The sequence below is a fragment of the Spea bombifrons genome, chromosome 5 (genome assembly GCF_027358695.1).
Source record: "Spea bombifrons isolate aSpeBom1 chromosome 5, aSpeBom1.2.pri, whole genome shotgun sequence".
Taxonomy (NCBI): Eukaryota; Metazoa; Chordata; class Amphibia; order Anura; family Pelobatidae; genus Spea; species Spea bombifrons.
In genome coordinates, this window is record NC_071091.1 from 73189902 (window position 1) to 73205061 (window position 15160).

At 35.9% G+C, this 15160-nt stretch overlaps 1 protein-coding gene across 1 annotated transcript in view; it reads left to right on the plus strand.

Moving 5' to 3' along the window:
* The first annotated feature begins 11319 nt into the window (after positions 1-11319).
* Positions 11320-15160, plus strand: part of RTTN (rotatin) — a 67583-nt gene continuing 63742 nt past the window's right edge. The window contains exons 1-6 of the mRNA XM_053468202.1: positions 11320-11423; positions 12505-12573; positions 13050-13237; positions 13921-14119; positions 14326-14418; positions 14663-14756. Coding sequence (XP_053324177.1) covers positions 12543-12573; positions 13050-13237; positions 13921-14119; positions 14326-14418; positions 14663-14756 — 605 coding nt within the window. The 5' untranslated portion in view covers positions 11320-11423; positions 12505-12542. The remainder of the gene's footprint in view (positions 11424-12504; positions 12574-13049; positions 13238-13920; positions 14120-14325; positions 14419-14662; positions 14757-15160) is intronic.

Consider the following 15160-nt stretch of genomic DNA (forward strand, 5'->3'; position numbering starts at 1 on the left):
TTTTCATATTTTTAATGCTACTGGTATTTTCCTTTACAAAGAAATGATAATTTTGCTGTCTACAGAATAAATGCATACTAAGTTGATTTTTTTTATATATTATATAGCTGACATTATTTTCACTCAGAATAGCAGATCTTAAGGCCAATTATTTTTGTTTGCAGTATTTAATGTTTATCGTATGTTGACTCCAGTTCATATTTGAAAGGAAACTGCACTCCAGAAAAAGGCTTGCAGCATTTGTTGTCACCATCATTTTAAATGTGTACAATTGCAGTATTCACTTTATTTTCCAAATCATATATTGTAATTATTTTTTCCCACCTACTCTGATGAATTGAACACTTTTGAAATTAGATGCAGCATAAGAAGCAGCATTCTGACTACTGTTGAACGTCCAAATCATGTAAAGTACATAATTGTCATATGATGCAAAAGTTGGCACTGATAGGTTAGTGCCATCATTAAACAGAAAAAAATGTTTTCACCTTGTATCTTCTTTTATGTGAAGAAAATAAAGATTTGCTAAGGTATATTAACTTAGAATAAGAGCTAGGTGGAAGAAATTAATATCAGAAATCAGATGAACAATCTGCTATGCTCTTCAAAATCCCGATTGGATTGGAGGATCGGGGAGAGGACGTCACTGCAAGCGTAGCCATTTCGGCAGATGTTCCTGCTGCTTTATGTCAACGGAAATGCAGAGAAAGATAGAAGACAGATTGAAGATAGAAGATAAGTGAGAAGATAAAAGATAGAAAATGATGAAGAAGAAGCAGTAGGAGATGCGGGAGTGGGTATCGGAAGCAGAATTGGTTGGCAGAGAAGGTAGGGAAACATTTAGAGAACGTGAGAGAGTGAATGAGAGTGTGAGTGAATGTGGGCCCACAAAATTCAGACAATAATTTGGAGCTTTTTTGCAAATTTATAGATTTTGCCTTTGCATCCCCACGACTTGGATGCAAACGCAAAATCTATAAAATTTGCAATTCGTACAAATCCAAATACACAAGTCAAGTAGATCATATGTATGTGTGCTATGTCAGCATTAAATGGCCATAAGAGACCTCCAAATCAATTTTTACAATTGAACCTGGAAAGCACGTCATGATTTTGGGGGCAAAACTGCCACTAACCATTAAAATAACACACATACACTATATATTCCCAGAAAGCATAAAGCCCAAGGACCTGAAATGCACCCGCTTACCTTTCTAAGTGGACTGCTACAACCACGGACACATGATATTGAGATTTTTTCTTGCACTTCTCAGGATGAGTAACAGCATTTGCTCTTTTTCTTGAACATCAGTTTTTTTCCTGGGGCAATTTTTTAAAATGTTTTTGGTGTCTTTCCTTCCCAGGGTTTGGAGGAATTACTTTTTATAATCTCTCCTTCTCTGGGTTTAGGGCTAATTTTTCAAATGTGTTTTTAGTGTCTCAGAACCAACTAGCATGTAAATAACTAACCTAATACTCTTAGTGATTATGTCTAGTAGTTAGGTTATGAAGATATGAACAATAGGCAATCTGATCACCTTGTAATTAGGGATAAACATATAAACAATAAAAAAAAAAACAATTCTCTCATTGTTTTGCACATTGATTTCTGTCCTGGTATGTATTGTATTTATAAAGAAAACAAAAACAAGTAAGTAACAAGTGACAAACAAGTAACAAAAGGTAAGTAACAAGTGAAAATATTACTAAAATATCTGGAATAGCTCAATCATTAAAAAAATAATTTAACACTTTTGGCTAACTTAACCTTTATTGGTGCTAGATCTACTTAAAAAAATACATTATCATCATCATCATGATTGCTTTGACAGACTTTATAACCCTCATAAACACCTTTGGACAGTGTTATTTTACTTATCACATGCCTCAATTTCTGCTTCCTGGTAAACCACTGAAAGCATGGGAAATAATGCCCACTATGGCTAACAGACTAATTTTGGTCTATTGGGAAAATGGCTGAGCAATCTTTAGTAATAATATTTAAAAAAAATCCCAGATACATTTATTGGAAAGCTGAAAAGGCGGATGTGCCCAAATTATATGGTGTTTCCTTTTTTTTTTAGTTGAGCTTCTTCAGGGCAATCCCCGTTTGTCTTGAAATGTCCTTTACTTTTGGGACTTTGTAATATTATTGCTGTTTCTTTAAAAAAAAAAAAAAAACATGCATGATCACTTTTTCTCACTCCAGGTAAAACCCATGACATGGGTTTAACATGATGAAGAAATCGGTCAATTGGCACAATCTATTTGGAACTATATGGTACTGTTTGTGACATGGCTTGTATTACACTGGTGGGACACGGCCACTCTGGCATCAAGGATATGCACTGTTACAAGTGAAAGGATGTAAATCACAGAGGGACACAATTACACCTCTGCAAAAAGAGTAAATAAATATCACTAAATAAGCAGGACAAAGCCACCAAGTCGATAGTTTTGTAATTAGGTTTGAAATGTGTCATTAACAGAGAAGATGAGTTCAACAGTAAAAAAAAAGGTTTCTGCGGTAACGTATTACACTTAGACCTTATATATGCATGTGTGTTTCAAGGTTTGTATTGCAAAAATCTGTAGATTTTCAGTTGGTTCATGACTGGGTGCTCTGCATAATTGCTGTGAAATATTTGCTGCATAAACCTTACATTAAGTCACTGTCTTCTGGCTGCACTATATGTAGAATGTACTTAAAAAGAAAGATCAGTCCTGTTTATCCACGTATAATTCAAGTGCAATATTAACTGCTTCAGGAAATATATATATATTCTTGCTTGCTTTGTGTTGCAGAGATGTTTTTTGTCTTAGTGCTAAATAGGTTAAATAAAGAACAAAGATGCCTTAGTCTGCAACTGAGACTCATTTGGTTTATATCACAAAAATAACTCATTATTAATAAGGCACATTTTACAAGCATGCATTGCTGAAATCACTTTTATGGCTAGCCCCAGACTTTTTGCAACACAATTTCAGTAAATTTTCTCTCAGAGCCTATGGGAGAAACATTTAATGGAGTACAAAGGACACCAACAGTAAATTTCCATCTTACAGATAACTACAAATCTGTCCCTTTTGTTGTTAACTGCAGCAGAATCTACTTTGTCTCAATCCGCTTTGTCCTTGTTGGAATAGGAGCTGAAATGATTAGTGACATTGTGTTAACACTTATGTTTGTACACAGGATCATTTTCCTATTTCTCTTAAAATAGTTTAACCTAAGCAGGTAACCAACTGAAATATGGTTTGACCTTTGCCAAGTCACTTTGATAAGGTTAGGCATGTAGCTGTTGATTGGTACATGTTCTATATATATAAAAAAAAGGTATTGTATTTTCTGGTTTAGGAAGATTCTTTGGGTCTATTACATTATAGTAGAAATCTGCCCTCTGAGACAAAAACTCCTCTCATTCTCTTCTTTTGTTACATTAAGCTTAATTAAACAGGAAATTAGCATTTTGCTGCTCTTTGAATTTATCGGATAAACCTTAAGTACCTGTGACATCTTGAGTATAATGCACACTTGTGTATAATATACATGCTAAATTTAGAGATTGCTTACAAGAACATTTTACATACAGGTTAAGTTCGTTTGTATGCCTCTATAATATCCTCCCATTCTCTTGCAGTCCTAAATTAAAGAAAATTGTGAAGATGGGTATTTTTGAAATTACCTAAAACATATTTGCCGTATTTTAAGCCGTCAAAAATATAAATGTATATTATACAAGTGCACAAAATACATGATTATCTATGTTTAGTTTTTCTGAGACCTTAGTCCTGAATTCTGAATGCATATTGAACCATGATGCATATTTTACTGTGATTGCATAGCCATATAAGCTGTATATATTTTTTAACCATAATTTGTATAAATGTTACCATATTTGTATTCAAGACCTCATGCTAAAATTAAAATCCAATATATAAAAGCTTTTTGAATGCTTGTGTTTCACTACATACGGTTGTTTAATGCATTGCACTAAGACAAGCCAATAGAAAAGTGTCTATTAACCAGATTAATTTTATTATCGAGGATATCTAAAGGATAGCTTCAGTGTGCAAACACAACTGAGAGTAAATTTTGGAACACTAGCAAACAGAACCTTACAACTTAATTGTTACCATTTTAAAGGAGCAAAATTGGTCGGTGTGTGTTGATGTTAGGAAAAAAAAAAAACCCATGAAAATAAACACAAAGATGACACATTGTATGCAAAGCCTTCAAACCAAGAGAATATATTGTTTATTTTGATACCAAAATATGTATATTTTATAAATATGATATGTCTATATCAAAGTTCATCTGCCAATGTCACGATATAAGGTTTCACTTGACATATTTTGTATATTGGACTGTTGTGCTCTGTTCTTGAGGACACATACTGCGGCTGGACAATAACCCAATGAAAATATTTATTATTAAACTACAGGGCTGGTGGCAGGTATGTAGATTGGGTCACAGAATGCTAAATTAAAATATGGCACATCCTTTTTCTGTCCTAGGTCTTAGCTTTGCAAAGGATGGGGCCACAGGTCTCTTTTACTCTTCTTGGCCTTGTACTCAAGAGTCTATTCACCAAAGGGAGAGTTGTGATTCAACACTTTGACCTTACGTTATGAAGGGTCAATCCCAAGGAGCTTCTACCGCAGGAAGAACTGAATCAACACTGTATGGTTAAATTATGGTTAATTATGCATTAACCCATTCCTAACTGAGGGTAGTTATTACTCCAAACCCTAGAGTAGTTTCACATTTGTATGATGTTTTATACATCATTTGTCAAGGACAAATATTGCTTTAGTTTGGCACAGCTTTTAGATGTATAAACAAACATTTGTTAAAAAACAAAACATTTTTGTATGCTTTTGGTAAGATAATTGTTACTATGGTAGTTGAGTTCACTAAAATACCCCAAAATATATTAATATAAGTGTCTTGAGTCTAGAAATACATAATATGTAAAACATTCTATATCTTTCTGGCAAGTACAGGGGAAATATTGGCCAGCATATATTGTTGTTTAAAAGTCTTGCATTATTTTCAGTTTGTAGTATTTCACTGGTGGCATTTAGGCTCTTGTCATGCAGCAATTTGGCCACCAATCTTTTATTATTTTGTTGGCGTTTTTTTCTTTTTCTTTAAAAAATGCTTTTAATGTCGGTTAGCATTTTTGAGCAGGCTGTATGCACTAAACAAAATCACCCGATGTAAACAGCTGCCTCTCCGGATCACAGACGTACCCTACATGTGTAGGTTATTGTATAGATTTTGAGATCTACAGAGTGTACAACATAACACACACATCTCAAGGCACAGCACATAGGGCAGGGTAGGCACACAGAAAATAAATGACTAAATAATTTAGATTTAAAACGGCACATTTTCACAGGTTTGCCAGCCTTTTGCCCTTCTCATTTTTTTTAGCTACAACTCCCACTAACGTTATCATCACCCTGGCTGAGGGTGATGGGGGTTTTGATCCACAGATCATCAGATTTAAAAAAGTTAAAACGTGGGTGTATGTTTTTTTTTGTTTGTTCTTTATTTGTGATCCGCAGGTGTGCGTGTGTTGGAGGTGGCTGGTTGTGGTCGTCATGCTGGGGATCAGACAGTTTTTCCGGTATGCCAGCCCCTTTTTTCCCCTTACTTTTGATAGCATGGTAGCAGACAGCCATTGTGCCTGCTCCATACAATAATGACTGCTTTTAGTTAGAAATCTTTTTTTGTAACTTTTCTGATCAGCAGCATTTGCACCCAGTGAATAGAGGCTTGCATAAAACTTGAGAAGCACAGGAAGGTAAGTGACAGTTGGCAAGGCTGCTTCAGGTATGAGGCAGGCCCCTGCACCAGAGACCTTCGAGTAGCGGTGTGCAAAGAAATCCCTTGATTTAAATGGTTATTTCACAAATTATGACAGTTTTGTTAAGGGTGGGAAAACGCTGTTGTAAAAATAAAAACTCTCTCTCACATTTCTCTATGACTTAAGTATGTAAATTAGGTGTTCTTGTGCATATTAAACAAACCGCTTTTTTAAGGTATTCTGTCTAGTCCCTAAGGAACATGCATACAGAACACCCTTCTAACCGTCTGACCACAACCTCTTAACATTCAACTGCCTAAATGACCACCACAAACCTCTCTTTGACCTTAATCCTCTACAACTAACAAACTCACCTCTGCCTCTCCTTTCAACCAAAATCCCTGACTAAGTGGAAGTGTACCTTGACGAATTTCTGCTATTTTGAATGCAAAGAGTGGTTACACCAAATATTGATTTGATTTTTCTTCTGTTCACTCACTTTGTATTTTGTTTAATGGTAACAATAAACTATTAACATGTCTACTTCTTACTTTACTACATGTTTTCACATGTGCCTAAAACATTTGCACATTACTGTATTTAAAGGAAAGTGAATGAATTGGTCTTCTTGCATGACTCGGTAAACCTTTTCAATTCTTAAGTGCATTCCAATTAGTGCTTCCTTTGAATATGTTGATGCCGAAAACACAACTGAAATACTACTATTAAATAGAACGTGTCAAACAAAACAACACTGTAAAAGTGCAAGAGAACCCTCTAGTGTACAGGAGAAGAAATAATATTATTTAAGCACACAAACTGAATACATGAATAATAGTGCTAATTATACTGTGGAAGGCAGATGTTTTGGTTTTTATTAATATAAGTGAAACTGACATTTCTTAAACCAAAAATTCTGATAACTATATGAAGTCAGCTCTTTCTACAATTGCTTTGTTTTCCTTCCAATAAAGTTATAAAACATATAATTTGCCAGGTTGAAAGTGGATGTACACAGGTGCATTCTGAACATGCCTCTATTTATTGGGGGATAAATAGGGCTTCATATTTTATAATTACTAATTAAGCATCTTGAACCTTGAGTACTACAGTTTTTAAAACCCTTTGAAGATCACAGAGACAATTGTCTATAAAAGTACAATCAACCATGTGAAGTGTAGCTTCGCAACATTACAAAGTCTGCATTTTCATTAAAAATAGACCATTTTAATTGCCATCACCGAATACTTTCATGCAAAGACATCAGACAGCTTGCAGTAACGGTTTTACATATCTTTACTGCATAAATCTGATGTGTGTGTATATAAAATCAATCAATCTTATGGCAGTAATTGTGTTGATGTTATTCAGTTGCAGAGTACTTGAATTTCTTGTAAAAGAAATTTGATGGGTCAGGAGTTTTCTCCTGAGTTTCCGTTGATCAAGAATATGCATTTCAATGTGTTTTTCAAGGTATAATCCACTTTCTCTATAATGCACAGTGATATCAGCGAGTTAAAATAAGGCAACTTTTCAGAACCAAAATAACTGAGTAACCGGAATGGCTTTGCAGTGTGGTATATTGACTATATATTTTGTCTCACCATACAATGTAAATCAGTGCAGCTGATATGTTTGTTATAAGAGAGCATGCGGATTTCAAATTTAGTCCACTCAGAAAATAAGAAGGAACACAAGGGCCTGGAGGACCACGGAAGACAACTGTAGTGGATTATCGCAAAATTGTTTCTTTGGTGAAGGAAAACCCATTTGCACAATCATACCAAGAGTCGGTATTATTGTCATAGTCTACAAGGTGCAAACCACTAGTAAGCAAGATCAACCTCAGTGGCCTAAACTTGTCCCAAGTGATCTTATAGTGAATATGTTTTTATCTATTTTTCAATATATTACATTTGTACAAATTTTTTACCTAAAAAATACTATGTGGCCACTGAGTAATAGCCCTTTAATTCACTGATCAGTGTCAACGATCAAGAGCCAGTGACCTAATCTGATCATCCCTATTACTATACCTAATACTATCCACTAACAGAACCCCTGTGCTACCTCTTACGCTATCTCCTAAAGTTAAATTGCACCAAAACCTAGGGAAGGAACTTCAGCAAAAACCATGCCTTGTTTAAAATAAAAAAAAGCAATTCCTGTAATGCCATTAGATTTGTGGTTGTGGTAGTCCACCTAGAAAAGTAAGTGGGGCGTCCTTGGGATTTCTGCTTTCAGAGAATATATAGTTTATTGGGGTTATTTTGATATTTTTGGGTAGTTTTATCATAAGAATCATGGAATGCACCTTTCTGGTTCAACTGTAAGTAAAAGTTAAAACCTCTTAGGACCGTGTTATGCTGACATACCACACATATATGGTATCTATGTTTAGGTATCTCTAGATTGTAAGCTTGTTTGAACAGGGCCCTGCTCACATGTTGTTTCTGTAAGTCAAATTATGTTATATACTACTAATACTCGCCTAGCCATTGTACAGCGCTACACAATATGATTGTGCTATATAAAACAGTAAATACCGCATTTGGCAAATGCTCTGAAAAATACCCCTTGTCTTGTAATCGGGGTCGTCTTATAATCAGACCTCAACTAGGTCTGACTATGAGACTTAGATCCAGATCCCGCGCAGCGATGCAGGTGACCTTGATCCTCATGTCTCCCCCCCCACTGGACGCAGACAACCCCCGCTGCTAACCGCACCTCCTCTTGGCTGCAGTGGAAGTTGTCTACGCGAATCGCATAGAGCTCTACACGCTGCCCGTACTACGTACCAGGGACTCAGAAGCTCCGGTAAGTTTGGAGGAGGGAGGGAGTGTTAAATGGGGGGCATAAAGCATTTCTGGAGGCAGAGTGCTCTGAGAAATGCCTTTTAACCCCCTTAATGCCACTCTGCCTCCAGAAATGCCTTTTAACCCCCTATATGCCACTCTGCCCCATAATATGCCTTTTAACCCCCTAAATGTCAGAGTGGCATATAGGAGTACAAGGCAATTCTGGAGGCTGAGTGGCACATAGGGGGTCAAAAGGCATATCATGGGGCACGGTGGCATTTAGAGGGTTAAAGGCATATCATGGGGCACAGTGGCATTTCTGGGGCAGAGTGGCAAGCCAGGGGGGCAGATGTGCATAACTGGGGGGGGGGGCAGGTAGAAAAAAAAAAGGAAATAAAAACAAAATATTTTTCTCAATCATAGCTTTTATTAAAAAAAAATTGTTCACATAGTTTACATGAATTAACATTTACTGGTAAAACTTTTTTCCTATAGGGTCGTCTTATATTCAGGCTTTTTCTTTTTTTCATAAATTAATATTCAGATTTTGGGGGGTCGTCTTATAATCGAGCAAATACGGTAATACAAATAATCTATGTGCTAAGGAGAAATTGGAGATTTGTTTTTTTCTGTCTTGTTTTCCGTTCCAGCTATCCTAGCATGCAGCATCCTTCCCAACATGTGCCTGACATTTAAAAAGGTAGAGAAAATTTTGTGTTACCATTAGATATGTGTTTGCACATAAATAATCTCTAATTATAACTAGTTGTTTGTTAAAAGATTTGTTACAAGATTTTTTTCCCTTTCTTTTTTGTGGGGTGGGGGCACCAGAGTAGTAGTCCACACAAGGTGTTTAGACACCTAAGGCCAGCCCTGCATAAAAACACTGGGTATTTCTAAATTCAAGACAAATATTAGAAACTAAAAGGTGTTTGCATCAGCTTTTGTAGACAAGTAAAAGATTTTTTAAATTTCACCATATTTTATCCTAGTAAATTAGATAATGGAATCTAAGAAAGTTCTTCTTTTCTTTAAGAAGAACAACATATAATTTATGTGGGTATACTAAATAAGGGAGAATATTACAGCTAAACAGCAATACTGTAAAAATTTTCACAGGGTACAAAAAATAAAAAAATAACAGCTGCCCTTTAAGAGGTGAGGAGGAGGTCCTGGTTCTCCTGAACAAAACAATGTGTGATTTGAACGGGTTCATCAAATATCACGGGGGAATCATGGTTTAACCTGCTTAAGGACCAGGCTGTTTTTTTACTTTTTGTACCCTTTGGGACCGAGGCTGTTTTAACACTTTTGCGGTGCTCGTGTTTAGATATAATTTCTCCTCACTCATTTAGTGTACCCACACAAGTTATATATTGCTTTTTTCAGGGCAAGAACGTCTTTCTTCAGATACAATTTTTTGATCATATCTAATTTCCTATAAAAAAATAATATGATAAAAATTTGAAAAAAAACTGCTAGATAGATTCTACTATTTGTCCTGAGTTTAGGATGTTTTTTTCTGGAAGTTATTGGGCAATAAGTACAAGTAGCGTTTTGCCATTTCAAAACCATTTTTTCCCCCAAATCTGGTCGTTCTGCCCTGTGTGCTATTCGTTTATCTTTGAAGCCTGCCAATGCAGTTTACCCCATCAAACCATATATTTTTGAAAACTAGACACCTCAAGCTATTTCAAATGCTGGTATTTTAACCGTTTCCATGCACTAATTCTACTCCCACCCATCGCGAAACTTTGTGGCAGTAATTTTTTACAGGACGCGCCGCCATCTTGCGAGCAGCAAAATCACTTGCAGTGGCTTTTGTGACTGCTCTCTGGAGCGGTCACAGCACGTCCTGTGGTCGGTGTTGCTGAAATTCCTCGATAACGAGGCATTTAGCGACACCATTTAACCCTTTTAAAACGGGCGTCCGCCACCATACACCGTATGGCGGATGTTGACGCCCCCAGGGAGGGGCCAGACATGGAAGCATTACAGCAACACCATTTGGTCGTCACCTGACCATTTTTGCGTTACGTGCCTGGCCCATCAATGGACGTTAAGGGGTGACAAAAAAAAACTAGTCCTTAGGGTATGAAAAGGGCACGGCCCAAAGGTGGGTTAATCACCTTCCCTTTAAAACCAATTTGTTGTTATTCCATGTCACTTGCACAGATCAAACACAATTTGCGCTTGTAATGCTCACCCTTCCTCTCTGTTGCACTGTATGTATTCTAGTGTAGCAGCACAACGACGTATTTTGGCGCCAGGCTCTCTACCTCGTAATGACCGCTTTTCTGCTCATGCGCAATTGGCACCAGAGCTGCCTTACAAACAGGAAAAGGAGACGCGTTTTTCAAGCTGCTACAGGGTACGAGTTATAGTAATGTCTAATTAAGTGTAACGCGTTTTCGGTTGTTGCAGATGTATAACATTAAATGCATACCAAGGCTTGTCAGATTTTGGACCTTCCAGTACAGCTAACTGTTCCGAATATCTTCCTTTTTAATTGTTAGCTATCGGACTACATAACCCACAACCCATTAATTCTATAGGGCTTTGCGTTCTGAGTTTATAAGCGACGCTCCGTTCCACAGCACGGGTATTGATGCCTGTCTGGCCTTCTGTCGTTCTTTTCCTGCATCGCGTCGGTACCGCCTCTTTCCGGAAGAAAAAGTCCGATTGGTCTTTGTCCCGGAGCGGGGAATTCTTTTAGTTATTATTGGTCGCGGGGAATAGGTAGCAGTTAGAACGTAACGCCATGGTAACGGGCCGTCAACGATCGGATTCGGGTCTTTGACGCGGGATGGTGAGTACTTCAGAATCTCTAAACGGCAGTGTATTCTACTCAAATATTGTAAGCATTAGGTCTACAGATATGTGCCGTTCAGCAGCTAACATGTGACTTTGTTTTCATATTATTCCTACATGACTGCCTTTGAGTTGCTAAAGACTGAATAGCATGAGTGTTATCTGTCTATGACTGGAGGTATGGCTATGGGCTGCCCTGTAATATGGGTTTTAACACCAATAAGTTCGTATACTTGAGACAACTAGTATTCCGGTTCCTTCTCGTGAACTGGAACAAGAACCCTGCATAAGCCTCAGCATAACTGCACGATGGGAGTCAGGATGACAAACATCATCCACTTCCATTGTGTTCTCATATAAAACCCTTCAGAACGATCAGTGGGGATTTCTTTAGTAAAGTTTACAAGTTCTAAAACACCAGTGAACTTCGTCTTCTGCCATGGTTAGTCAAAGTGATTATTCACTAAATGGAGAGTTGTAGCTCCAACCACCTCACTTCACTATTCATTAGGAAGGGCCCACACCTTGAGGTTTCTCCAGCAAGAAGGGCAGAGCTAGCCCTGCGTAATGCATAATTGCACTATGCATTATACAGGGCCAGCCACGCTCTTCCCGCAGCAGACGCTCACCTTTATAATGCACAGCGACGCGAGAGTTGAAATACACCATCACCTTTTAGTGACTAAACCCGAATCATGTCCCATCTTTCATCAGATGATCAAACAAATTATAGAAAACCAGCTTAATTAAGGCTTTCCAGTTGAGTTTCTTTCTCTAGGGTTTATATTTTAATGTTTAATTCATAATTTACTCCAACCTGTTTCACAGGATTAACTTTGTAATTTTGCTATACTAAATGTAAACACCAAAAAAATAGAATACTTTAACATTTTGCTAATCAAAAGTTGTTTGCTTTTTTGGGGTAACATGTACAGCGAATATCCTAACTTTAGCTTTTGGTTTACAGGTAATGCATAATATAATAACACTTTTGCACGATAGTAGGATTCAGTCGTACTATATGTCAATCAGTCTGTGTGTATATATGGTAATAATATTGTGTGTGCTTTCTTGCACAGCTTGAACCCCCACAAAAGGGTAGAAGGAGCAAGCAATCATGGATCTCTCTGCATTAGTGAAGAAACTGGGTAACATTATTGATCTTGATATTCTCCCATATAGCTCTTCTGAGTTTATCTCTAAATGTCTTTTTGTTTGGAATTAAAATAATTTACAAATCAAAATAGCATCAATGCCTCATCTATTTATATCTAAAAAAAAAGAATAGTTTGTTACAGACACATAGACCTGTTCTAAATAATGTGATGTCTTTTTGGTACGGTTTTGGTCAATTAACACCTAAAATATGAATACGTCTATCAAAACATACTGGTTCTAGCCATGTTTTTGGAACAGACTGCAGCTTAACCAAATTAGCTTCTTTGAATAATTTTTATAAGCTTGCTAAATTTATATGATTTAGTTGTCTTAAGCAGATTAAAATATTTGAGGAAAACAAATACTTTTTTTTTTTATTGCAACTTGTTTACAATATGGAATGAAAAGCTGGAAATGCATACATTTGGGGTACCATTTAATTTGTCTTATATAATTTTCTTTTCAGCTCATCACTTGGTTGAAATTAGAGAAAGAGCACTTAAAAATATTCTCTCTAAACTGGACCATAATCTGCTGTCATTTGTGGATCTAGTCCAAGAGAAGCCATTGTTTCTCCATCTACTACAATGGTTTAATTTCCCGGCAGTTCCCATGAAGGAAGATGTTCTACTACTGCTAAATAAGTTGGTTAAGGTGAGGAGGTGATAATTACAGGTCGTTTACGCTTTTGATATAATTAATCAAAATACAATTGTCTTCTGAATTTGTAAAATATGTATGCCAGAGACTTGTCTTGTCTTTCACAATGATACTGATTTTGTAATGTGGATGCTTGAGCTGTGCATATGGTGAAGTGGTGCGTTTAACTGTAATATATTGAATAGTCTTAATGCAATTAAGTGCAGCTGTAAATATGTGTGTGTATATATATATATATATATATATCACACTAGCTCAAGTAACCTAAGATTATTAGAAAATGAGGACTTTATCCCCATGGGATGCAAGTACTGTCATAGTATTTATGGGTAAAAAATATATTAAAACACTTCTTTTATTGCTCATTTTGTCATGATGAACACCTAGGGATACAGCACTAGTTTATACAAAAGGTGACCTTGTTGAACAGCTGATGAGGCTTAATAACAACATTATCTTAGTACAGTAGAATTTTTTTCCACACTTGTGTTTGAATAAATTATATTTAATTCCCCAGCGTGTGTGTGTGTGTGTGTGTATGTATGTGTATGTATATGTATATATATATATATATATATATATATATATATATATATATATATAATTTATATATATATATATATATATATATATATATATATATATAATTTATATATATATTTTTTTATTATTTATAGCATTCCTCAGCAGCTCAATGGATGATTGAAATAGGGGCTGTAGATTTCCTCACCCAGCTACGGCCAAATGTGGAACCAAACCTTCAGGCCTTAGTGGATGGTATTTTAGATGGACTCTTCCTTCTTCCTACTGATATTTCCAATAATCGCTTATCATCTAGTCATGAAGTGAAGTCCTTGCCAACCTACAATTTTGCAGGTAATACTATTTTACCTTTTAATTATAATTATTATTATTTTTTAACAAAGAAAAAGACTGCATATATAAGGACTATAATCTACATGTTGTTAAAAATAGGATTATTTAATTAATTAAAAAAACTGGGAGAGTTCAGGCTTCCTTTTTTGATTATTGTCTTCCCAAAGCCTTCTTCATGAATAATAACACATGTATTTGCTTTATAGCTATACAACATCAAGCAGATTTGACTGATGGATATTTTCATCAGGATGCTTGTGTGCTCCAGCATTCCAGTGTATCCACAGAGCAATCATGTGGTAAGCGCTAAAATACTTTATCTAGAGGTAGCTTAATGGTCAGGGAAAATGGGATTGGACATTATTCAATACATTTCTAATTTTTATAATTGATATTACATTACTATAATGTTTGTCTTACTATTTTTGCTAAGGAATTATGCATTCAAAGATATTTAGTGTTTTACTTTTTTGCTTTAATTCCTACTTGATTTAAGAGTACGTTTAGTAATTATTTTGGTGTAACTATCTTACATCTAAACAGTAAATTACTCTCCTGCCACCTGCTTGAAGTACTCCACGTTTCCTTGGCTGACCTTGACTACAACAGACAGACATGTTCTTTCATCAAATGAAAGGTACATTTGTTCATGTATCTTTATTTAAATGTATTGTTGTACATGTGTTTATTGTGATTTGAAATTGAGCTTCATGTTTTCTGAATATTGTGTAAGAGCTGCAGATAATAGAACAGGCAAATATGTAAACACAAAATTAGCACTGATTATGCAAAAGTTTCAATTACAGATTTGTTTTATAGCATGGATTCTAAAAGCAAAAGCTATTTTATATTAAACATTATATAATGATAAAAAACAAAGATTTCTCAGTTGTCTCATTCTTACTTAGGCTCCAATCCCTGCCTAACAGGCCTTCATGCTTACACATGCCTGGCATCAATCAGCTTTCGTTTCTTAACCCAATAATGTTGAACTGCTTTAAGAAGATGCACATTCGGTGCTAAGTATCTGTGTTCCCTTTC